The sequence below is a fragment of the Syngnathus acus genome, chromosome 6 (assembly GCF_901709675.1).
Source record: "Syngnathus acus chromosome 6, fSynAcu1.2, whole genome shotgun sequence".
NCBI classification, from domain to species: domain Eukaryota; kingdom Metazoa; phylum Chordata; class Actinopteri; order Syngnathiformes; family Syngnathidae; genus Syngnathus; species Syngnathus acus.
The window spans coordinates 9,120,492-9,146,575 of NC_051092.1; the positions used below are offsets into that span (position 1 = coordinate 9,120,492).

At 38.4% G+C, this 26,084-nt stretch overlaps 1 protein-coding gene across 3 annotated transcripts; it reads right to left on the reverse strand.

Annotated features, from left to right (window-relative positions):
• Positions 1-401: 401 nt before the first annotated feature.
• Positions 402-25,407, reverse strand: ptprja (protein tyrosine phosphatase receptor type Ja). Of its 3 annotated transcripts, XM_037255420.1 has the most exons (31): positions 25,169-25,407; positions 14,591-14,612; positions 14,294-14,485; positions 13,527-13,787; positions 12,600-12,854; positions 11,860-12,117; positions 11,452-11,724; positions 10,894-11,160; positions 10,526-10,789; positions 10,053-10,319; positions 9,721-9,966; positions 9,384-9,647; positions 8,530-8,790; positions 8,185-8,445; positions 7,664-7,933; positions 7,211-7,477; positions 6,544-6,813; positions 6,323-6,472; positions 5,995-6,199; positions 5,475-5,590; positions 5,296-5,383; positions 5,173-5,217; positions 5,057-5,065; positions 4,892-4,979; positions 4,713-4,803; positions 3,901-3,977; positions 3,634-3,768; positions 2,892-3,008; positions 2,660-2,820; positions 1,533-1,668; positions 402-1,451 (listed from the first exon to the last, which is right to left on the reverse strand). In XM_037255420.1, exons 1-31 carry the CDS (start codon positions 25,235-25,237, stop codon positions 1,293-1,295), a joined length of 5,544 nt encoding a protein of 1,847 aa, XP_037111315.1. In that variant the 5' UTR covers positions 25,238-25,407; the 3' UTR covers positions 402-1,292. The 3 variants fall into 3 exon arrangements, with proteins under 3 accessions (XP_037111315.1, XP_037111317.1, XP_037111316.1); XM_037255422.1 differs by lacking the exon at positions 14,294-14,485 and having other exon boundaries at positions 25,169-25,406; XM_037255421.1 differs by lacking the exon at positions 5,057-5,065 and having other exon boundaries at positions 25,169-25,406.
• Positions 25,408-26,084: the final 677 nt, after the last annotated feature.

Genomic DNA, 26,084 nt, shown 5'->3' on the forward strand with positions numbered 1-26,084 from the left:
ACATTGATCATACAAAATATGTAATCTGCAAAAAAAAAAAAAAGATGATATGATAGATTTGGACATCTTTCAGGGCAAGAAAAACATAGTTGATGTGGTGTGTATACCATATCCTACGCTGTGCAGTATTTAAGATGTGCTCAAGAAATCATTGATTCAACGTTATTTCAGTTGAGGGCCAATGTGTTTGCATTAACTTTGGCATTCTTTAAAATACCATATCAATGAGCGCCCTCTAGTGGCACTCACACAAGCAGGCAAGACATCTAGTCTCATCACCATGCTACCCATTTTGCTTTACACATCACAAACGAAACATAAAAGTGGGTCATTTACAGTTTTGCATTGTACCAGCAAGCATCTCATAGGAATTAATACAAACTTAAACTGAATTCTGGATGTTTTTTTCCATCCAGCGTATGCACTTCCTGATTTTCTTAAAGTGCTTCTGACAACAGTATAACACTGGGTTTTAAATAATGTTTTCAAAGAATATATCAGTCTCATTATTTAAAAAAAAAACGTCATTTTTAAATGTACAGACAAAATTAGAAAAATGTTCATGTCTCTGACAATATTCTCAGCAGGAATTGACATGGGGGAATGCCATTCAAAGATAGTTGTGACCGCATAATACATAATGATGACTGTTCCAAACTGGCCAAATGATACATCTAATAAAACCTGCTTCTTTACTCACAAATGTTTAGAAGAGAAACATAAATGCATCCAGTGCATTGTTCACCTCAGTGCATAAAAATACACAATACACACTATACAAAAAAAAAAAAACATATAAAATACCTACTCATTACATAGTTTAAAGTAACATAAAATGTGCAAAGCCATAATAATCTGTCATATTATTCAGTTCTATTTACATTGGTCAATAATTATAGCGCTCTTGCAATATGGGTTTCACTTGAGTGCCATCCGCTGGTTTCACAGGACCAACAGTTCATTTTAAGACAATTTCTCTTTACACTTTACAAGTGTCAGCAATAATAACGCCCATAAACCTGAGCCAATCATATACAGTATTAGGCCAGCATAATTACAGTAGACAGCTACACAATCCAAATATGCTTTGGGAAACTACCATACATGTTTACTATATGGTATTCAACAATATCTTAATATTTAACAATTTACAAGGTAGAAAACAATATAAGTTTTTGATTCAAAAGATTCCTAAAACATGAATTTGTCAAGAGATGTTTTAGAAAAGCACTCCCTTTTCTTTGCTATAAAAATTAAAAATGAAGTCGAAGACCTGAGTGCTTCAAACTGGCTTAAGTATTGTGGCAGCCGTGTTTATAATAACCTTTTCTGGGTTCCACATTCTCATAAATGGAGAGTGCGGCGGTGTTTTGATAGATTAGATCCACATTAGTTCCAGTTCTTGATCGGATTATGTCCATTGCACATTGGTTCAAGATCACATACTGGTCCTGCACAGACATAAAATCAAGATGTTGACCCCAGCTGACAATTACAAAAAGATCACTGAATGTAGTGTTGTATGTGTGTACCTCTGTTTGGACCATGAGTGGGCGGTGCATGCGCAGCTCATGGACAACACCAAAAACATCCACTACATTTTCCCTTTCAATTTGGAAGATGAGACGATCAATGGCTATGAAGGTTCCAGTGCGGCCCACCCCAGCACTGAAACAGAGAAATACATAATCACAGCTGAACATTGAAGCGGTGCACGTGTTAACGTGCCTCAACATTAGTACCTAGTACTAGGACTGTACAAAATTCAGAATTGAATTGAGATTGACCCTTAAATTCCACTTCTATTTTTGAATTTGAAGTGACGTGGTAAAAGGGAAGCACAATTGCTATTGAAATTCAAATTGAGTAGAATTGAAATTCTGTGAAAAGAATTCATGATGCAAAATAAAAGTGGATTTGACAATGAAGCTTTACAGTACATAAGCCCATTTAAAGCACCAATTTCACACAAATATTATTTTAAGGAGTTACGTACACAATATGTAATTATAATCGGTCAAGTCAAATAATTTATGCACCCCTAATCACATACAATGTCAAAGGGTTGTTGTCACATGACCACAGATGGCAAACGGCATCTCCTAATCTTAGTAGATACTGTAATAGCTTTTTGTTAACATTAAAAGCCTACTCAGATAAAACAGGTAATACAAATTGCCAACATTTTAAATTGTTTGATATGACGGTAGAACGGCACTTCATTTTCCAGAATACTGTGCTTTTTATCTAAGGCTTTAAAATGGTTGCCCAAACAATTTGGACATTTTGTTTGAAGCATACCTGATATGTGATGAGAATGAATTTCTCTGAATTACTTACTGTGTGAAAATCTAAGCACTGGGTAGTGCTTACTGTCTTTGTAAATGCAATTGTTTACACATTTGACATCTCATTATATTCTATCAGTGTCCCTAACTTTTGGCTGGGGAGATTTGTCTTTCACCTACAGCGTGCAAAAAAACTCAAAACATCTTCATATCATGGAGAGCTTATGACCTCTCCTGTGGGTGTAGTCAGCTGCTTTTAGATGAAACTTAGTTTACAGTAAGTACCTGATTACATGCAGTTTGTCTGTCAGTGAATCTCCCCCAAACTACAAACACTGTAAAAGTTCCCCTCACTGATTGTTCTGACAAACCTGCAGTGCACCACAGTGGGGGAGTTGGTGGAATATTGGTCCATATGTTCTCTGACCAGGTGTCTGAAGCTGATTAGAAGCTCTGTAGTTTCCGGTACCCCGTGGTCGGGCCAGGCTGTGAAGTGGAATTGGCGAATTGAACGAGTCTCTGCTGTTTTCACCTATGGGCATACATCGACATGGGTTAATACAGGAAGACAAATGATGTGACGATTGCCTAAATTTCCCTCACATTTTTAATTTCGAAGTCCCGAATGGTCCAATCATCAAGGGGTATTTCAGAGGTTGTTGTAACGCGGATGTATTCATAGTGCTTGGTGCTTGAATGCCAGTACTGCTCACATTTGACCTGTGGAAAGAAAACAATGAATGATTTACATTAAAACATGATTTACATTTAAAATTATTCTATCCTTCCAAATCGTATGTAATATCACTGTTGTCATACAGTACAGTTTATTGGTCTCTGTTGTTTTTTTGCTTTGTTCTTTTCTCCGTTCCCTTTCAAACCTGATTGTCTGGCATATTTCTAATACATATCCATCAAAATGCAGTATCACAGAGGAAGTACAAAACAAAACAGCATAGAGATATCACATACTGCACAACGAGGCAGCTGAATGGGACAGCAAAGAAAAAGTAAAAAAGTAAAGTGTAATAGTAAAATGTAAAAAAGAAAATGTATAATGTAAAATGAATAATTCATTCTAAAATGTCACAATGGTTAGCGCATTTTAATTTAGCAAGCAAGAAAGAAAGAAATAAGAAATAAATAAGAAAGAAAGAAAGAAAGAAAGAAAGAAAGAAAGAAAGAAAGAAAGAAAGAAAGCAACCAACCAACCAACCAACCAACCAACCAACCAACCAACCAACCAACCAACCAACCAACCAAAAAATAAAAAACAGACATGCAATGTATCTCTGAACATGTTTTTGTTCAGCAATACTAAAGACAATTTTGTGTGTGTACTCACTCTGCCTTGCTCATTACAGCGTGTAAGCATGACCAGGGTGTGCACATTCTTCTCCCATATCATCCTCCAAAAATCCTTGACAGTGCCGGGCAGAGGACCCTGGGCTGCGATGAACTCCTTTTTGGAGTTGTAACCCTGCCAAATGAAGCAGCAGTCCATGCACAAACATCAACAGTCCAAACATTAACTTGAGATTAACTGAAGTGATGAAGGCAACGGATGAGAAATGATGAAGCAATGGCTCAGGCAGAAGGAGTCAGTACGCACCGGCATGTAGTTAGCATTGATGTAGTCATCAAATGGATTTCCATGAATGATAGAGAGTTTCACTCGAGAGGAATCATCTAGGAAGTATGAGAAGTGGGACATGGGAATTATGATGAAAAAGAGTATTCTATGAAAACAATTTTTTGTGTTGTTGCAAACCTGCTATTGCCGATCATGACACTTCATAAGTACACTCTTACAACACAACATCCAATATTAGAGCTGTATCAAAATTCAGATTTTGCAACGATGATATTTCCAGTGCACCGAGCTAAACAAAAAATTCCGTTGTGAAACAACAGCACTAACAATAACAGTACCATTCTTAGTTATGTGACAAACATAAGTGAGCAGCATTGTTATCTTTTATTTTTATTTTAATGCTTCAGCTCTCGTACTGGATATCATTAGATTATGCAGGTGCATATTTTATTTCACGGTGTACGCTATTTTTGTGGCATATGGCCGAGACGTGGATGGTTTGTACTACCGTATTTTCCGCACTATAAGGCGCACCTAAAAACCTCCAATTTTCTCAAAAGCCGACAGTGCGCCTTATTATCAGGTGCGCCTTGTATATGGACCAATATTGAGCCACTACAGCAGGCGTGTCCAAAGTCCGGCCTGCGGGCCAAATGTATATATCTTATATATGGACAAAGTTTTAAAATGGGCCATTCATTGAAGGTGCGCCTTATAATCCGGTGCGCCTTATAGTCCGGAAAATAGGGTACAAGCAAAAGGTAGTGAGAGACAGACGAGAGTATTTTTGATTTTTAAGTAGGGATTAAAGTAGGCTGGAGGTGACTCACAGGGAAGTACATTGTTGTAGCGATTCTTGGCTTTGTTCTCTTGCATAAGGGCACATGCTTTTGACTGAGATGTACCAACCAGCCTTAGGTCCTATAAAGGCAGTAAAACCAAAATGCAATGTTAGTAGTGAATTTTGCTAGTTGACTGACATGGGCAAGATGTTTAATGAAAGTTTCACCTCAAATTCCTCTGCGAAACCACAGTTGGAGTCCGCCTTCTGCTTCATGTAGTAAACTTCATAGTCCTCCACCCTCACTGCTGCATTTCTGCTCAAAGGACAAGAGTGCAGTAACAAGAAACCAATTCAGTTTTTATCTCGCTATCTTTGAAGGTTCATACTCACGCTTTGCCTCTGAAAACAAAATAAAACAGCACTGACGGACAGTTATGGAATACAAAGTTTAACTGAAATCTCTTGTTGGTATACATATAAATATGATTGAAATGAACATATTTTACCTCAAGGAATGAATCTGGATGTCTGAGGATTCTTTTTTGGATAACCTACAGGATAGTGACCATGAGTTGAAAGGTGTGACTTTTACATGTGTCAGATGACGGGACTTGGTGAATGTAACAAACCTTTTCCAGTAAACAATGAAGCCAATGAGAATGATGAAGAGGATGCTAAAAATCCCAAGTGTTGCTCCGACAGCGACACTGATGACAACTATGACATTGACAAAGATCATGAGTAAGTTTTCAAGAAAAAAAAAGTGAGCACATGAAATGAGACAGTTCATTTAGAACTTGCATGGTACCTGGGTCTTGGGGGAGATTTAGCATTGGATAGAAATTTGTGATTGAGGCCTTTGATGCATAAGACTTAATTAGGTTGTCTTGCAGAAACAATCTAGTGAATAATACGATGGCATACCTGCAAGATAAAATAAATAAAAGCAAAACGAAATCAAAACAACTCACGCTGTAAGTATTTCTGAGTAATGTAATAAATATTGCATAATGATGGCAATAATCATAGCTAGGCTCAAAAATATTGACGACATGTGATTGGATTCTGTTTTCACACACAAATGTATTCCGTCCATTCTACTGTGTTTTTCATTTACATATTCAGGCGCGCTAATTAGTTTGATGGATGGAAGGATGGATGGATGGATGGATGGATGGATGGATGGAGGGATGGATGGATGGATGGATGGATGGATGGATGGATGGATGGATGGATGGATGGATGGATGGACGGATGGATGGACCGAGAGATGGATGGATGACACATAATTTATCTGCTAAATGCAGCGGTATGTTTTAAAGTCTTACTGGTATCTTCGGTTGGCATGAAGGGGTCCATTGGTATAGCCCTCCCATTCTGAACCATCTCCAATAATCACAGACAACATGTTCTCTTGACTGCGCGATTGACCATTTATCTTCTTGATGGTTGCCAGGTATACTGGAGTTTGTTTGTCAATCCACTGTTGATATGTGTTTCCCAAGAACCTGGTTGTATTAGCCATGTCAGATTCTGAAGGTACAGACATAAGAGAATGATTATCAGTTTAATAGTCTTGCCAAGCAGACAATTCAGAATTTATTGAGAAGATGATGAAACTACAATACTATGGAAACAAAATTGGATGAAACAAACCTTTTATGTTTTCCGCCACCAACACACCAAAATGAGTGACTGGCCCACTGGTTTCAACTATCAGGCTGGAATTGATTAGAATTGTGAATTTGTTGTATACTTTCTCGTTCACAATAGTTAGCGACTCATAGTTTGCTGGAATCGGTGGGTCTGCCAAAACACGACAGCAAAAATTGTGATTTTGTCCGTAACAGGAAAGCTACATTTAAAATAAGTCTAACCTGTGATGCCAGTCCTGCAGTGTAGAGACACTGGAATAGAAGGCTCTCCACAGCTCAGTGTCTCCATCATTATGTTGTATGAAGTGTAGTGACTTAGGTTGGAGATGGTCTGGCTACAGCTTTGGTTACAGGTGCTTGTCCCAATTTCCGCATTATTAATAGTGATGCGAATGTCATGAAATTGCCCCATGGGCTTAGTCCAGGACAAGACAATTTCTGCATTTGGAATATCTGGACCTTCACATGTTGTATTTCTCACCGGGCTTGCACCTGGAATAGACCAATAACATAATTTTAACACTTGTTAGACACACAAGGTTATTTAAGAATTTACAACCTGCGCAGTGTGAACAGTTTATACACTTGTAATGTTTATTACGGTTTTATTGCTGATTGCTTAGTATGTAAGGGATATGCATTTTTGGTATGGGCAGCATAACATACAATGAGCAAAACAAAAATCATTTCTGATTGATTTTATTTCTTTCTTTTGATAAATAATGCGGGCCTCTGTAGGTTGTAGAAGCTTATGTGGCCACAATGTATTTTTTAGAGACTGCCTCCAAAATTTGAAAGTAAAAATAACAGAGTTCCTAAATTTGCAAAATAAGATAAGAACAGTGCACACTGGTTGCATAACTGTGAGTGTAGGATATTGTGATCATACCCGTGCAGGTGGAAATCCTTCTGGGAGCACTCTGAGTTCCATCCTTAGTCTCAGAGACAACAGAAAAGTTATACCTACTGCCAGGGACCAGGTTCTTGATAGTATGCATTGTTTGGTCAGTCACAATACTGTCATTGATAGGCAAGTCTGAGCTTTGCCAGGTCAAATTGTAAACGTAGCTTTCCTTGTATTCATCAGGTTGAAACCATGTGACTGTTATATTATCCTCCTTTGCAGAAGAGTTGAGAAACTGCACATGCAAGGGTTCTAAGGGAATCGGAGAGGAAAGCGTTAACCCTGAGATCAGACATTTTTTCACATGAAAAAATACAAATAAATAAAAAAATAAATGCATACATACATACATACATACATACATACATACATACATACATACATACAGACAGACAGACATAATTAAATAAATACATAAATAAACAAACGCATGCTTACTTGTGGTGACCAAATAGGCATGGATCACTTCACTCCTAAAACCCAAGACCCCAATTGTTGTTACAGAAATGTTGTAGGGAGTCCCAGAGAGCAAGTTGTCAAAGGTATGACTGGAGTTGGTGGTATTGATGTATCCACTTTCCTCCGATGGTGCTCGTGTTAGCTGATAGAAGAATGATGTACCATTCATCAAGGGGGCATCTGTCCACCTTGCTTCTATTGAGTTTGTCGACTTTGTGAGGATCTCAATAGGCCCAGGTCGGTTTGGAACTTTAGGAATTGGTACATACAGTGTGTTAACATCAACATGCAAATTAATGTCATGTGATATTCTGTTAGTTTGTGTTATGTTATGTACAAATTTCAAGCTGACAAATGCTCAAATGAAACAATAATACGGTAGACAACCATGCTCAACGTTGGTTGCATAATGTGACGGTATACCTAATACAGTGGCTGGTGAGTGTGTATGTACCTAAGTGTGTTGTTACTAAATATGGCATGAACAAATTGGTACTTACAGGTAGCATTTGTAACAAATTCCGATGACACATTGAATGGTCCAGAATGGGATACGACCTTGGCGCTGTAGAGACTACCAGCAGACAGCCCCTCGAAAAGCAAGGAGTTATTGGTAGCCTCCACTGGCTGTGACCGATTAGTAGAAGAGCTGTTGAGGTGAACACTATATGACCCAATATTCCCCTGTGGAATAATCCAGGACACCAGGACTGACATATTAGAGCCTTGACTGGAGATCCCGAGTTGCACTGCCTCAGGCACTGATAACATGCAAAACAATGACTTGAGTTTGACAAATGAAGAGAAGAAAGTGCTTTCATTCAAATGGCAAATTAAAGTCTTACTTGTGTACTGGGAAATGCAGCGTTTTCCCCCTTTTATGCCATCCCCTGCTTGGACAGAAATACAGAAAGTACACAGTGTCCCAGGTTGGAGCTTTGAAATCACTGCAACTTCCTTTGTCACAGTTTGGTTTTGGAAGCCACAACCAGTTGTCTCAACCCAATAGGTGTACTCAGGTTTGTGTTGCAGCACTTCCTTCCAATTCAGTTGTATTGCAGTTGAGTTTAAGGTGAGCGCCTTAAATTCATTAATCTCATGTGGTCCTATAAAACACAGGCAGAAAGTTTCCTTTGATGAAAATGAGGATCGCTGTCCGATAAGCATCATTGAACATATATATCGTTAGTCCAATTTGCTATCTCAGATTATTTTCCACCAAGGTGGATATCACTGTCCCTGCCGAGTGATTTTGAGCAGTACAGTAGTAGAAAATATTATTAGTATCATTAGAATATTTTCTCCAAAATTTTCCAAAACAACGGTTATTATTTATTGATTTTAAACTGTTTTTTCAGTGATATTTACTTGGGGAAAAAAAATGGTAATTTTTTCACCCTGAAATTCTCAGTAAATTTTACAAGGAGAGTTTTAGAGCAATATTTCAAATATTACTCTGGATATTTGCAGTATAACTTGCCGACAAAAGTCAAACAAACTGCTTCATATTTCTCAACAAGATTCATCAGCTTGTGCATTTAAACTCAAAATGGTCTTTCAATTTTGGCAAACGAGTTTTCTTTAGTTAAATCAACCTATTTTAAATTTGATTTAATATTCTTTGATCTCAAATTAATACAACAAATATTATTGATGATAGTTGTTGTTACCGAATTCTTTTAAGAGGATGCTCACATACGTGTAAAGAAGGATTTGATCTGTGGAGCTGCCAGAGTGCCATCTGCTGCTTGTGTGGTGACGCTGAAGGTGTAGTTGTTGCCAGAGAGAAGGCCGGAGACATCGGCATACAATGTTGTGAAGACCCTTTCGTCTGATTGAAATGATCCGTTGGTGACATGCACCAAGTATGAGTAGTTAAGCTTAATTTCTAGTTGTTGCCACACCAACATGACAGCATTTGTGGTAATTTCTGCCGCTTTCAGCATGGTCACCGAAAATGGTCCTGAGAAAAATGTAATTCAAAACAACATAAGTATTATGGATTTAGAGTTATCCTTCTATGCTAATTGACTTACTTGTATAAAACGTTGCTGTTACCGCCGTGCTTTTATAGCCCATCACACCAATTGTTGCAACAGAAATAGAGTACGGGCTACCAGAATTGAGCTTGTTCATAACAAACCAATTATTTGGGGTTATGGAGTGGCCATCGACACTGTAGTTGCATTGATTTTGATCCAAATCATCTGGTTGGTGCCAAGTGAAATTAATGGAGCTGACAGTCTGGAAGGCAACGCTTATGGGCCCAGGAGGGTTTGGAACTTAGCAAGAGAAAAAGAACACTTTTATTAGTCACTGTTTGAAAATGGAATATAAATCCTCTTCAAAGCATGATGAGTTAACTCACAAGTTGCGTTGCAGTAAGTTGAATTGTCACTCAGGAAAGGTCCACTTTTGCTTATCACCACCACACAATAAAGCATCCCTGGCTTCAGATTTGTAAATAATGTGCTAAGAGTTGAGTTACTCAGAACCTCTTTTGAACTTTCAGATTCTGAGTCTTTGTTCAACAGGTGTACAATGTAGGAGTCCACGTGGCCCATTGGAGCAGTCCAAAAGACAGACATATTAGTTGTTGTCCCTATGACCCTGATGTCTGAAACTACCTCAGGTTCTGAAAAAAGAAGACAACTATCAGATGAGCTCATACAGTGGCTAGAATGCATATGGTATAAGGCCTTTATTTGTAAGAATGCAAATTCATAATATATTGTAAATGCTCACGATTTTGCGAATTATATTGGTCCGTGGTATATTTTATATTGCAATGTACCAATTCTTATTCTTATTATTTGACAGTACAGACGAGTGAGGCCATACTTGTGTAATGTGATGTGTATTCCGATGTCGACGTCAGCCCCTCTAAAACTGTGACCACATCAAAACTGTAAAGAGTTCCAGGGATCAGATTGAAGAAGGTATAAGTTTGTCTTTTAGTTGTCCCATTCTGAACCACTGTTTCATCCTGGAATGCATTCAGCAGATAGCTATAAGTATCCTTGTAGTCACTTGATCTGGACCATATCAACTGGATGGTTGTTGTGTTATAATCCTGAACTTTGAGTTTAGTCACAGCTTTAGGCACTACACAAAACAGAGAACAGGTTTTTGTTAGAATCAACATAAGACAAATATTTTTGTAATAATCAATATGACCATGTCAAGATAATGCAGTGATTTTGTCTTACATGTGTAAGTGAACGTCTGCTCTCTCTTGGATTTACTTTCTCCTGCTAATGTGGTAACGGTAACATGGTACTTAGTTCCAGGTTCCAGACCATGTACATCGGTGTTGTTATCAATGACTGTTTGTTCATCCAAAAGTGTTCCAGTAGAGTTGTAGGTTTGAACCAAGTATTTATAAGATGTCTGCACTCCATATGGGTTGGACCATGTTACATTTATTGAGGTTGTATTGAAAGGACTGGCCACAAGGTGTAACACAGGGTTGGGCACTAGAAAAAAAAAAATCACAGTATTTCAATGTGAGTTGGTCGAGTGAACACACTTTTAGAAGAAAGAGCAAATACGGTAGCTATAGATGTGTTCGAGAAGTCCGAAGAAGAAAAGCCCTAGACTTTTATAAAATGGATGTAGAGGTACACACTGAGGTTGCCCTTACAGTTGGTGTGCATACTTTTAAGCAGAATAGCAAATTGAGTTGAAACATCACTTAAGATAGAGGAGCATTTGTATGCTAACATATAACAGGACAGCAAAAGGAACAGCTTTGGTGGTGAACTCACAGGTGTATCCTGATATATGCACAGCAGAGCTCCTCAATTTATGGGGTCCAATTGTGTACACGGTTGTGTTGTACAATGTTCCAGAAGAGAGCTGTGACAGCACCACGCTGTTATCGGTGGTGTTAGTGGTCTGCATTTCACCATCTGGTCTTTCGTAGGTAATATGGTAACTGATAAAGGGAGAACGCTCCATGTTGGCGGGAGTCTCCCATCGAAGGTGAAGTGAAGAATTTGTACTTTGCGTGATATTGAGTGAACCAGGTGGTGTTGGAACTGAACATTTGTAAAAAGAAAAAAAAAAAAAGAACAGCTTCAGATATTCACATATTTAGAGCTTTTTATGTCCAACTATAAATACTAATTCAGATCATGGTCAATTTGGGGAAACATCTTAAAAAGTCAACTTACTGGTAGCGAATGCAATCTGGTCGGCTGTGTTGCCTAGATTTCCAGCGACAGCGGTGACTGTGACGAGAAAAACTCTCCCCGGATCCAAATCGTAAAAATGGGCTGTGGTGACTGTTGTATTTTTGCTGGAGGAATATAACGGATTGGTTTTGGAGATGTTCACCTCATAGAAATCAGCTCTCCCTTGGGGTAAGGTCCAGTTAATTGTCAGGTAGTCAGTCCCTGGAGTAACTGTAATATTTTCAGGCCTCTCAGGCCCTGAAAAATAAGAAAGTCAAATCTTAGGCTAGTTTTTCACTTCACTATCAATGAAACAGTATGATAGTTTGTATGCCTTCCTATGTCTGTTAATCCAACAGAGATCAAATTCTCTGACAGTAGGCAGCAGAATTAAAATGTCACCTTGAAATGCCACATTTAGAGATTTCATTGTACATTGCACAGAGTCATGAAAACGCAACCCCAGACCAGACTCCTCCAAGTTTCAAATGAGTTATAGTGTTCTTAGTTTTTCTATACTTACCAGTGGCATCTCAACATTGCACTGATGTGATTAGAATAAAATATGTATTTATCCTCATGACAATCTCTTTGTTTTCTAGGTTGAGTTGTCAATGCACTGTACGTTTTGGTAAAAATGTCAAATTAATTTCAAGATAGTATGTTTGAGACCACAGTGAGTTTAATTTCTTCAACAATATTGTACATTTCTATTTGCCATGCTAGCAGAGATGTCTTACTCGTGACTTGGGCAAATATGTAAGGTTCTCCCTCCGTTTGGTTGTCTCCAGCAATGCAAACAATTGTGACTGTGTATGATGTACCAGAGGCCAAGTCTGATAGCACAGTGAAGTCATCATTTGTGTTTTTGAACTGCGATCCTTCGTTGTGCCACTTAATCTCATATAAGAACACCTCACCGTGAGGTGGTTTCCATTTCAGAGATATTGCGGATGTATTTGCAGAAGCAGAGAGTTCGCGAATGATGCCTGGTTCTACATAAGAGGATCGAGAACAAAATGAGCACAAAAAAATAGTCAAACAAGTTTTCTTTATCAACTGTGAAGAGTTAAAGCTCAAACATGTTCCTTGTATTTATTTTTCAATAATAAAAAAATATTATGTAAATAGCACTGTCCAAAAACTGCCATGGATCCATTGTGCTGAATGAACATTCAGCAAATCAATCTACATGAAGCCCCCAAATATCTTTTTTTTTGCCAACAAAAAGAACAACATAAAAAGGAAAACATTTAGGACAACTATAAGTTTGCAGCTTTGTGGAAACAATTTGGGGACTTTCTGTTCACTGCCAAATTGATCTCTCCTCTTTAATCTAAAACCGCTTCAAACAACAAGGCATAAAAAGGGATAATTGTTATGTTGGCATTATTGCCAATGTTTTGTGTAATGTTTTCTGTTATATTGTTATTTTATGTTATGTTTTCGTAAAGTGTTTTTTTTTTTACTCCCTGCGCTGAACAAGCGGCAGCCTCTTACAGCAGCTCTGTTGTTTTCTAACACTGTTGGCTGCTATATACTGGAATTTCCCCGTGTGGGACTAATAAAAGAATGTCAAATCAAATCAAATCAAACAAATGAGCTACTGTGCCGCAGTTTTGTCAGTTATCCATTATTTTGTTAATCACAATCAAAAAAGTACTTACTTGTGTATTGGGACACAGCTGCAGTATCGCCTTCAGTCACTTTGTCATCTGCCACTGTAGTTACACTTACATTGTGCATGGTCCCAGCAGACAATTCAGTTATATTTATCCATGTTTGAGTCACATTTTCTTGATTGGCAACTTTTCCATCAGTCCATTGTACCATGTAGAACGAGTAGTTTCCTTCTGGTTTGCTCCAGCTCACCTTTATTGAGGATGTCGTGACCTGGCCGACTTCAAGAAGGCTGGCTTTATGAGGCTCTGAGCAAAAGGGGAGATAAAGGAATTAAGTTCACTCCAATAACGGCACAAAGGCCACTTTCTAACTGCGCCCGTCTACAAAAATACCAAAACTCTACCCATGCGCACAAGTGGGCTTTCCATTACACTTGATGGGCGTAAAAACAGGAAGTTAAGTTTCCAGGTTGGCCTGGTAATGCCTCGGAATACCCCTGGAAGAGTTTGACGAAGAAAGGTCTGGGCTCCTGCATTTAAACTATTGCCCTGGTGACCCAATCCCGGAGAAACACAAGAGAATGCATGGTTGGACGCATGTGGATGTAGCTATGAATATTTCGATATTAAAAATAATATTGCGCAAATGAATATTTTTCATATTCTGGTCAGGGGGAAATGAGATCTGGAGTGTATTCCAGCTGAGAGACTGTATTGTGAGTCAAAGGGCTTTTTGCTTAAGTTGTCCTATGATTGCCAAACACAGTTCACATAGTTGTTGAGCATAATTTCCTTATTTCAGTTTGACTCACTCATTGTGACCTCTTGACAGCAGTTGGAACAGTTGAGGAAGACATGATAAATGGCTCCAGGAGTTAACCCAATGAGTGAACCATTTCCAGAGATGTTCCCAACCGATAGAATGCAACTGGAAGGCGAGGCGAGTGTGACCGTTGTTGTAGTTGTTATTAAACTTATTGTTTCATTGCTGTCACATAGCTGATCTGTGAGACAGAGGAACAAGGATTGGACCAATATGAAAAAAAGCTATTAATAAAGAAAAACCTATATTTAGCCAAAGAATATACGCAGTGTGTAAAATGACCCACCTTTACGGTTTCCATGGGAGCCCTGTAAGAATACAAACACCTTTTAGTCTCATGCAACAGCAGATGTCAGTATTGAATAAGCAATCAGAAACAAACACGCACACACAAAAGTGAAAATTAGGACTTTGCGCCTCATTCATATACATTGACTAACAAACCTGAGACTCAAACTGTGATAAAACAGTCAAAAGTATTATTGTGTCTGGCGGTAGCTAATGAAATAGCTGCCAGCACTTGTCGTTCACTTCAAAGATCCCGTACATGATTGTCAATCAACAGGTGACCTTTAGCTCACACTAAACTAAACTAAACTAAACTAAACTAAACTAAACTAAACTAAACTCAACTCAACTCAACTAAACTAAACTAGGCTGATGCTGCTAGAAAAAAATACTAAAGTTGGTTGCTATGCACAAAGCAAATTTAGGAAATAAAAAATGTTAATTCTATTTTTTTTTATAAAAATATTCATTCATTATCTTATTTTTGTTTTAAAAATTACTTCAGTGCCCTGGGATTAACTTGCAGTAAAAAAAAAAGATGCTCCACAAAGTTAAAAAGTTGCTCCTCAGTTAGGTCATTGTTTCTCGAAACTGCATTGCTAAGAAAAAAAACCAATTGTGTTTCGAGCATCGCAAACTAATAACAATTATCGAATAATTTTTAATTCTTGTAATTAATATTTTTAGCAGTTTAGTGTTATGAATGTCTGTTATAGTTGATTGATTCAGTTAAATGGCTAAAATATCCATTTAAAAAAAACGGAGTCCTTCATATTCCTGATAATTAGCGAACCAAAATTATTTGACCTTTTATCACAATAGGTCACATACCACAACTTCAGTCATATTCTTCTATTCAAATAGTCAGCATTCCAAGGCTTATCTAATTAATGCAGCACCACCACCCACCTCTCCCTGAAGACCGAACTTTGCATTAGTTTCTTTTTTTATTTACAATGGTGACTGTAGCCTTCCTCCCAAACCCCTTGGGCCTCTATTCTTTCTAAATATGAGAGTGCCCCTTGAGAGGGTTAAGGCTGCAGAGCGTGTCAAGGCTGTTCAGGCAGTTGTTGACTTGAACATAATTTGCGTGCAACCTCAAAGGTCAAACAGTTTGCTCCGGAAAGCTTATCAAAGCTATTATTTTTAAACCCCATTTTGATAAGGACATAGCATAAAAGCAGGAAGGCATTTTTAAGTAACATTGGATGGATTTTTACATTATATTCTAGAAGTTTGCTCTTGGTTGTCACTGTTTTGGCTGGAATCTTGAGAGCCACTATCTCTGCCATTAACCAATTAGTTTGAATTTAGGGGGCATTCTGGTGTTTGTTGGTAACGCTGATCAAAAACATCCGATCGTTTTGAATGGATTTTATTTGAAAGAATAGCTCACAGATATGTAATTAGGCAATTTGATCCTTCAAACAGTTCTTTTAATGCGAACGTGACTATCCAGTCTGCGTGACAAACCAGAACCAAGGTCGGTTTTCTCGGCTTTCACGCTGCAAATGAAAGCAACAAGCATTCTTATTGTGCTGCATTGATGTCAGTTTGCCAAAGGACATGATGCAGACAATGCGCTGATGGAGAACACAACTGGAATCAACTATGATGTCTTTCTTTCTTGGCCTTGTGAAATTGAATGAAGCAGTCATTTTCCTCAAGTGAGTTGGAATACAACAAAATTATCTTCAGCAAAGATGTAACTGAGTTGAAGACATATTCCAGGGTGACAGACTCAAGGATTGAAGGATGGGAGTCTCTTTCAATTGCATTGTCATTCTGGGGGAAGTAATTGTCCCCTGCAATGTCACATATCTTCTTTAGACAGGAAACACGTTGAAACTGAATGACTAGCACCATACTGCTGGCTGCCAAATTGTGCCCATGCGTACTACTTCCTGATGTAGCCAACTACACAAAAGGCAATACTGTGGATGGGCATAAGGACTGATGGGATTGAACTGATGATCATGTCTTTTACAATGACAACAATACACAGTGCCCTAACCAGCAGAGGGTAGAGAGAGATCCTGCCGCCACCCACCTTTGAACAACATCTATTTGAAATAACTGATTGTTATTTTTCCCCATTATCCACCGAGGTAATGTAGTCAAATTCAATCATCTATGACACCATTTTTTACAGAACTCCAAATACTGACTAATCAGTCACTAAATAGATCGATTTAAATTGGTCGACAAAATGGCTGACTTTAGTGTAAAAAGAACAAATAATAGAAATGATAATACTTTATCTTTATCTTTATCTAATACTTTTTCATAATACTTTGACAGTCTTGTTGTTTTTATCGAGATGTTCATGTTAAACTGTCTCTGATCATTTAGACTAGATGTGCTTTGCATACTTTAATCATGTGCCAAAGTATCACATATTTTCTTCTGCCAAAATAAACAAAACAATGTTTCAAGCCATTAAGCCTCGGAAATGACTCACAGACAAGATGTAAACCATACTCTAAAGTCCCAGGAGGAAAAGGATTCCTTGGAAAAAGAAGTCATGTTTAAATGCTGGATGGGCAAACATTTTAGCTGGGACTCGGCTATTGACCCTCTGGCACTGTGTCCTCAGTCTGTGCCCTTTGCCGGAGTCTGGGAAAGAGGAGGAGGAGGAAGTGGCCACACCGACGGCTACATAAACATTACATCAACCCGAAAGGCAGCCGATCTGCCTGCCGTTCTGCGTCTCGCTCAGCCCATCTTTGCTGCGTGCTTTCCGATAACACCCAAGTTCCTTCCTCTGTAACGAGACTCAGCACAACCAAGACATCACCTTCAACGCCGTCCCTCAAGGGTGGACCTTATTGACCTCAGCTTCTTATAGTCTGATGACTTGGAACAACGGCACCAAGAACAAAAAAGTAAAACTCCAGCTTGAATGATCTCGATTTTTGCATATCATTAATAATGTTGATATAAATACAACATCTTATGTGACATTTTCTATCCCTGGGCCAGCAGTACACTAAACAAACCAAAATAAACTTTGAAACATCCATATCAGCTAGTTGCAATAAGTGTGCCTAATGACAATGTTCGTATTCTGTTCGGCATTCTATTCAGAACAAAAACTACCAAACACAATTCATTGGTGACATAAGAATTGGGATATGCGCTGGGTGTCTTTGCTCCCACTTTTCTACAGTACTTTTTCATTCATCATTTCAAATGGCATTAAAAATACATTCAGAGACACATAAAGCCATCTTTGATCCAAAATTAGCTGCTGACCAGTGTTTTTAAAGTGCAGGTTTTTAATTTGTGCTCATGTTTACAGATTGATTGACAGCCCTTTCACTGCTCTCCTTTCATGTCACGGATTGGGACAATGTGCACATTTATCACTGCGGCAACTTGACTAAATTTCACATTTCACTAATTCATTTTCAAAGGTCAGAGTCAGCCTTTGTAAAGTTGATTGGCTCAGAGGTTTCTCCTGGGAAACATTCATTGTTTCAGTGCAAACATGACTTTCCTGTACCCACCCAGAGACCCCAGATAACAAATCAACATAAAGGGATTTGAAGGTAAATATTATGCTGTACTTCATACCTCAGGCTTATTAAGGTCAGTTCCAAGAACAAAAAGTACCACAAGACTTTGAGTAACGCCAGACCTGTCGTCAGACCTCAGTATTAAGGAGGCATTTTGGTAGATGGGCATGGCGACGAGTGTGGATAACACATTTCAGTCACATTCCAGTGACTTGATGATGATTAGTTTGTTATAAAAGTCCACGGAATGTCATGCTAATCATTTTAAATGTGGCAGCAATTACAAAGAGTGCTTTATTCACAATTTGCAACAGCTCTCAGGTGTCTTGATAACATGTTTGTTTAGTTATTATAGCCCAAGTGGCAAGGATTTTAAGAATATCAGTATGATACCTCATGCAAGAAAGAAGCCCCTAATACCTCATTTTCTGTTTGGCCAATTTAGTTACCATGATGACTTTGGCCTGAACGGCGTGATTCTAGAATCTTCACAAACTGCCTCTCATCATCTCGCCATCAAGTAGTTCGTAACAGGAGGCCTGATCGTGCCAGAGAATGCGTTGTGCCCGGGGCATGGGAAAAAGCGGACACCCATAAAGTAAAAGCAGTAAAAGCATTTTAACTCATGGAGGCGGCTGTTGATACTCGAGTGTGAATGTTTACCATGGACACATAAACAAACACAATATTTCCCAGCATAAAATGTTATCTTTGAGTTTTATGGCGGCAATTTCCTTCAAAAATTCACCACGTTTAAAAATATCTAGATTATGCGCAACTTCCCGTCAAAGTATTTATGTCAGACTCAAAACTGAATGAACCATAACATTGTTGTCAATTTTATTTTAAGGCTTGTAAACTATTTTTCTAACATCTTGAAAAACAAACATTAGGTTAAAACTGAACAGAATGGACTCCGTCTGTGCATTGCAAATCAGATTTTTTATATGTGATAGGACGACTGTGAGCGCAACATAGTAACACTGTATATTTGCAAAATGGGTGAGATGGGCTAATTCCAAATACTGAATCTTACCATAGTGTGTGTGCGCGTGTGTGTGCGTGCGTTTGTGCACGTGTGTGTCTGTGTGCGTGTTTCTCCAGGTATCCACCACCCACAACACAGCCTTGACTCTTCTATCACTGTGCAGATCAGAGGACATGGAAATACTGTCCCCAAGCACAGTTCTGTACAACCATACACAGTGAGCTGCAGACAACCATTGGAGCACAATGTGAAGAAAACGTCCTCTGATATTGTTTTGAGGTCTACGACTTACCCACTTTGTATTGCCGGCGAATGTATTGGTTGTCAAGCCCCGCTAACATATTGTCATTTGCCATTGGTCATGCCTTGTGTCATTTTTGGCTGTAGTCGGGGGGGAAAAGGCTTAAAATATTTCATTATAATCTTCCACAAATTTGAAAAATGTAAAAGATTTGGCAACCACCCAAAAGAAAAGCAAGCAACAAAGAAAACTGTCTACCTCTTTTCACCGGGAGCTTTTGCCATGGTTACGAGTCATACACATAGTTAGCATTCTGTAAAGCAGTGGTCCCCAACCCCCGGGCCGCCGACCGGTACCGGTCCGTGGATCATTTGGTACCGGGCTGCACAATAAATAACTTGCATTGCAGTAATCCTGTCCGTGGTGCTAAAAAGGCTGGGGACCACTGCTGTAAAGAACTTCACATTTGAACCCAAATGTGCTTTTGTTTTCCATGTTCTCGATACTAGTTATTATACAAGAAGTATACAACACCCTGGATTGCACCCTGCATGTTGATTGAAGCTTAATTTACTGAAACATTGGTGCTAATTTTGATTAACATGCACCATGTGTGGCTTATACTGTAAAATCTAATTTTGCTAGCAGACATTTGTTGTTTCCTCAATTGTTTTATATGCCAGTTTTGCATGCAACATTTTGGAATGACAAAGAAACAAGTTCAAATAAGAACTTTTGCCTCTTTTTTTGTAGATTTAGTTACACTGTGCCCTACCCTGAGATACAAGTCTAAACAAGGTATCTGGATTAAGCTTTCATTCTTGGTATACAATTTACGCTCGCAAGAATCGCACTTATTTTTCACTATCTCAGGGGGCTGCCATATTTGCCTTCTACTGACATGTGAGTGAATTTGATGTCACGAGCCTCTGGACTCAGCTTGCGAAAGACATGACACACCTGTATTCTGGGTTTGGTCACGTCATATTTGAAATGTCTCTTCTCATTCCTTCTAAATGCAGCGCTCAAGGGGCAAATTTGTAATCGCTTGTGTCCTGTGGGAGGTCAAGGTGGACCAAGTACTACACTACACAAGAAACTGTAAGCAGGGCTAAAATGTGACGCTTAGAAAGCACACATAAACAAGTAACTAACTAATCATGTTGCCAGCTATGGACAATGCATGCTTGTGGAATGAGGAAGAAAGCCAGGATACCCATGCAAGCCCAAGGAAACCATGTGAACAGAAGATCCAGAGCTGAGATTCAAACCGTAACCCTCCAATCTTAAATTCAAAACTCTTAAGTAAAAACTACATTTTTGGCAGAAAACGAAAGATAAAATATCTTCTTTTTTTTTCAACCTGACTGCCTCATTTGACCCTGACCTGCACAGAGGTCACAGATAAAATTATCTGCTCTCTGCTGACAATAAGGCCTTTGACGTCCAGGGAGGAGTCTGTGTCTCATTTACATGGGGGAACTGTGACTCTTTGTAACTCATCATGTACATGCACAGCCTGAAGGAGCCGCTTTGGTTACAGGCAACTATGTTAATTGAAAACTGGACCATCATCATGCCTCTCAAGTGTTTAGTGAGTGGGCGGAGGCTGCGGCATTCCACGGAGAAAAACTTGAATTGTGACCTTTGTGCTTCAGACCATTATGTGGAACATTTTGCTCATTTAGATACGGTTAGACAAAAGCATTCGACAGAGACTTTTATTCACTTTTATTTATTTATTTTATTTACTAGTTTTATGACTACAGTATTATTGCGCTTTTGCATATGTCCTTTTTTCTGTAGGAAGGAAAAGCAGCATGAATGAAATGACAAGTGGTATATACACACAGAATAGTGTCGATACTCACTACAGGCCACTTGTGAAAGTTACCAAACGTCCCATTTCCTTGTTCTAAGATGTTTCCCACTGATAGCAGTGTCACCACCTTTTCATTTGAGTGGGCCCGGCAGAGAGTGAATGAAACCATATAAAGGCATGGCCATTCGCTCCATACTATGATAAACTCATGCAAAGTGTTGTACTTTTCCTGAGTCATTTGAGCGTGAGGAGCAAGTGAGTTCGCATGTGCCGCCCCTGCACTGTTTTGTATTGATTTTTGAACCACTTATTAGTCATTAAGCAGGCACAGGGCTTTTTAATTCATGTCACATTAATGCTCTCTGTGGTTTTTTAGCATCAGTTTACAGATAATACATGTCAATGTATATTTTAGTATTTTGGACCCCAACACAGGACCAAATCCTTCCCCTGGAATGAGAAAAGGCCAGATTCCCTGCTAAGCCAAATGCTGTTTTGGTGAAACAAACCGTCTGACCTCTCAGAAGTTCAGAGGGCTGGTAACTAATTGATCAGATGAAGGGACACAAGGAAGCATTGTGCTTATTCAGTTCTGGTCTGAGCTGGTGTGTACCACAATAGGTTCAAATGGACAGTATGAAGTCATGGCACATTTCCTGTTTCAAATATTAACAAACATCAATCAACAGAGCAAACAACTTGCAACAAAGAATCAGAAAAAAAACCAAAGAATACAACTAGTGTTGTATTCTTTTTTTTTCTAATAGTACATAATGGGAAGTAAAAGTCACCATAATAAAACCTTTATTGGCTGCTTAGCTACTTTAAAGGGGGCATATCATTTAAAATTCACTTTTCAATCTATTGTATACAATAGATAAGTACCTGTCCGCCCAAGTATTAAGTTTAACAACCAAGTAACTCTTTTATCAGTAATAATAATCAACCCTATGAAGAATTTCTCCGCCAGCAACATGGCCAAATATGCAGGCCGATGTTCCAGAGCCACTTTTAACTTATGGCCAGAGACCAAAATTCATACTCATTGCAGGATGAGACCTGGCTCACTTAAATGAGAAAGGGCTGCCTTCTCAAATGGCGTGATTTCAGCAAGACAAAAAATAGGGTGCTTCAAGTGCTCTATAATAATTTATCCTTTGGGAATTCCCAGATGAGCATGCAACAGATGTTAGTTGCACTAGGAATTGATATAAATTGTAAAAAAATAAGTCTCCTTTAATAACAGTAACTGCTGTCAATCACTATATCCATCAAGTTTCTTTTTTGGTTCTATCCACCTTATTTCCGGGCTAACAGCGGCTATTGTTTAAATGTGTGTGGGAGACTTTAGTATTTGTCAACCTGTTAAATTATTAACAGGGATTTTATGGACAGTAACTAGCATGTTTGTCAGTAAGATGTCGTCTGGCGAGGAAGACGTTTTGTTCATAAAATTGAAAATTTTGTTCATAAAATTGAAAATATTGAAGACAATTATTCTAATATTTGCTGCGGGCATTTGAAGTTGACATAAGACTTTGTGATGTTCACATGAACTTTGAAGGGTTGCAGCTGTATGACATTGAGCGACGCATTTACAGGAAGCGTTCCGTTCATGTGGTTAACATGCAGTGGAAAGTGGCTGCGAACAAATACGTTTGCTTGAAGCTAAATAAGACTGAGTCCACCTTCTTATAACAAAACGCCATCAACTTTATTACCATATAGGAATCGATACATCTCAGAGCATTGGGAAAGGGCCAAACGCCGACACCTGAAAACTGAGAAATTGAGAAAAAAAGAAATCACAAAATTTCTCCTTTAAAGGAAATCAGAGTTAAGTGCGCTGTTCTATTCTTGTTTGACGGTAAAAGATGAAGAAACATATGGGTAGTATCAGCATGCAAAAAAAAAAAAGAGGAACTTTAAAATTTCCCCTTTTCAGGTTGAACTTCCTTTGTTGCACATATTGTTTTTTTCCAACAAAATGAATATGCCCTTGTTGAATTGTTTCAATATTGTATCAAGCTAATAATGAGGTTTGCTATGATCTGAAGGAGTAGGCCACAATACAGTGGAATGACCCTTACAACACACAGGATATGATGAGAATCTATGTAAACTGATGAGCTCATGTGAACTATGGATAAACACAACTCATGATCTAAGCAGTTAATCATTTCTTGCAGGTCTTTATAAATGACATTGTTCTTTAAATGGACTCTTATTGCTTTCTGTCTTTTGTGTCTTATACAAATTTAAAACAACCTTTAGTTGGCGTACTGTGAATGTTCAACCCAACTTCCTCACTTACAAGTTGTACATTACAAAAATAAAACACTTCTGCGTTCGCTCCTGTGCACACAGCTGAGAGATGGCGGGAATGTGTTATGGCCCTTAACGCGCACAAAACTGAACTGGATGTTATATTGCAGTGTGGTTTCTTATGTAAGGCTAAATGCACCATGTCTGCGGTGAGACAACTTGTCATTGTTGTCACTGCTGTGTAATATGTAAAGTCAGCCCACTGACAAATATTGAAGTAGAAGATGCTACTGGAAACAATTAGAACTTCTCTTTACCAGGTTGGATAGCTATACCTTAAAAACTGGTAGTGATGTGAAGACTTTTGGCCATATGAACTGTATCTCATTCCAATCCTGACCCCTCTCGCCTTTTTCGATCCTGAAAGACCAGTCCAGCGAGGACAGGTGGGCCAGTTCACAGACACAGATTTACATAATGACATTCTACTGGGATGCATTTTTTACACTGGTTTACTCTGGATGACTCTGGATATGACATATCAACAAACCAGTATAGATAACCATGCTTCTCTTTACTTTTGCGAGACTTCATTACATTACACTTTATTATGTAAAGATAGTCAATGTCAGCGCTGTATTATCAATCCCACCTTTACAAATATTATATGTATACTATTAATGCGTACAGTGTCAGTCAAATCTGACCATTATTGTATCCCACGGGCTTCCAGGCGATGGATTGGATTCACACTTACATTCAAATATGGAAATTTTAAATAATAAAATAGCTGATGCTACATTTATAAAGAAATTTAAAGAAAATATTTTTAGTGCAAGTATTATGGAACCTTTTCTTATTTTTCTCATATTTCTTATTTTATTATTATTGTTAGCATTTTTCATTTTTTATTATTTATTATTAAGAAACTTCACTTATTGTTTGTAACCAGACTGGACGTCTACACGGATGAAAACTTGCTCTCTCTAAATTTTGGTGAAATCATTAATTGATTCAGTATCATTCAGAAGACAGACACTTAAGATAACATGATTATTAGAACAAAATTGGTGGGTGGGTCAGGTGGATTACATTGTTGCCATTTACATTCATATAAACCCCTGGTTTATTGTAAAAAATATATAAATTTATTTTGAACGTAAGACAGTTTGAGGAGCCGACTTCTTCTGGTGTTATTATTTTCCATGTATGTTAAGTTGTTTTTTAAAATATGAAATTATTATCATTACATTTAAATTTTCTGTTTTAATTACCAAGTGAGTTCGTTTCGGCAACCAATGTTCATGGATCATCGTGATCAGCTGTTTGAATGTTAAAAATATAGTTCATAATAATAATAATACACAATACACAGTAAAAACATACTTTATGAACTCCATTAATACACTCCTGTCTTGTCTTCTGCTAAACAGTCAACCATTGTTAACCTTTTTGACTTAACTAAATGTCACAGTATTTATTACGCGTTGACGTGGATTTAACCCAGATTAAAAAATCCCATTCATAGCATAACAAACCATCATAGCAGCCATTGTAACAAAACTGCATTCTTGTGTGAAACTTCTCCGCAAACTTTGCACCAGTAGCGAAACAGTCAGCCTGACACGCAACAGGTGCACTCATCCACTCCTGACTGGTTGCGCGTTCTTTTAATCCAAGCAAAGCGGCACTTTTAGAAAGCAACCGTACTTCTCAAGCGTGACTGAAGAAATTATGCTTACCTTTAAAAGTGCGCTGAACTGAAGAAAAGTCCACAGAGAGGCGATGACGCGCAGCTGCGACGTCTTCATGACTAGTATTATTAAAACAAAGTTCACGTAAAAACTTTTTTTTTCTTACCCACTTGACATGCCGAAAATAACGTCTTTGTTGCTTCTTTGTCGCGACATGAGAATGACTAAGTGAGATGGGGAAATTGTTCCTCTGTGGGAACAAGGAGGAGCGCGTCATTCGGCGAAAGTTGCATTAATAAGTAGTGGACACCGCCTCCCCCTCCGCCCCCTCCTACTCCTCCTCGCCATCATCAACACGGAGGGCAAGTTGGTCAAGCAGAATTGAAGGAGTCGCCCCACATTCCGACCATAACTTGGCCACAGACGGTGAAGGAATGCATCGTCCCCTTTCGAGGGTACTCAACAGAGCAGCCAAGGAAAATATTTGCAGAAAAACTCCCTTTAAGTTATCTTGATCTTCTTTACAGTGGACAAAAGTGATGTTATTGCTGTGTATGTGAAGTATGAGAAGTATTTAGAGGGGAAACAAATGGGACTTTTGCATGCAAGGACATTTGGTGAATTGATATCTCTACAACACTCCAAGAAAACTATGGAATTGGAACTAAATCTACTTTCTGTCACCAGATTGTTAGGTGATGTGTAATTAAGTACACTCGGTTCGCCAGAATTCATACATGGTAAACTAGACTTGCCTCTGCACATACATAAAGATGTGCCGCTTTTTACTCCAACACATAAAATAGAGCCATAGATATGTTTTTTGTTTCACTCGCTGCAGTATTAGAAAATACACTAAGTGTGACATTCCCTCAACAGTGTTGTTTTGTCACCATCTTTTGACATCTTTCTGTCAAGGAAGTATGTTGAGGTGAGTTGAGGAGCTTCATTTAGACATTATTGC

What these genes read in the sequence shown, in the direction of transcription:
- ptprja (XM_037255420.1), bottom strand. Translation starts at nt 25,237, where the DNA reads ATGAAGACGTCGCAGCTGCGCGTCATCGCCTCTCTGTGGACTTTTCTT. An exon ending in ATTTGTTACAAATGCTACCT is followed by an intron (nt 7,934 to 8,184) that starts GTAAGTACCAAT and finishes CAATTCCTAAAG; the next exon opens with TTCCAAACCGACCTGGGCCT. An exon ending in AAGGATTTCCACCTGCACGG is followed by an intron (nt 6,814 to 7,210) that starts GTATGATCACAA and finishes GGTCTATTCCAG; the next exon opens with GTGCAAGCCCGGTGAGAAAT.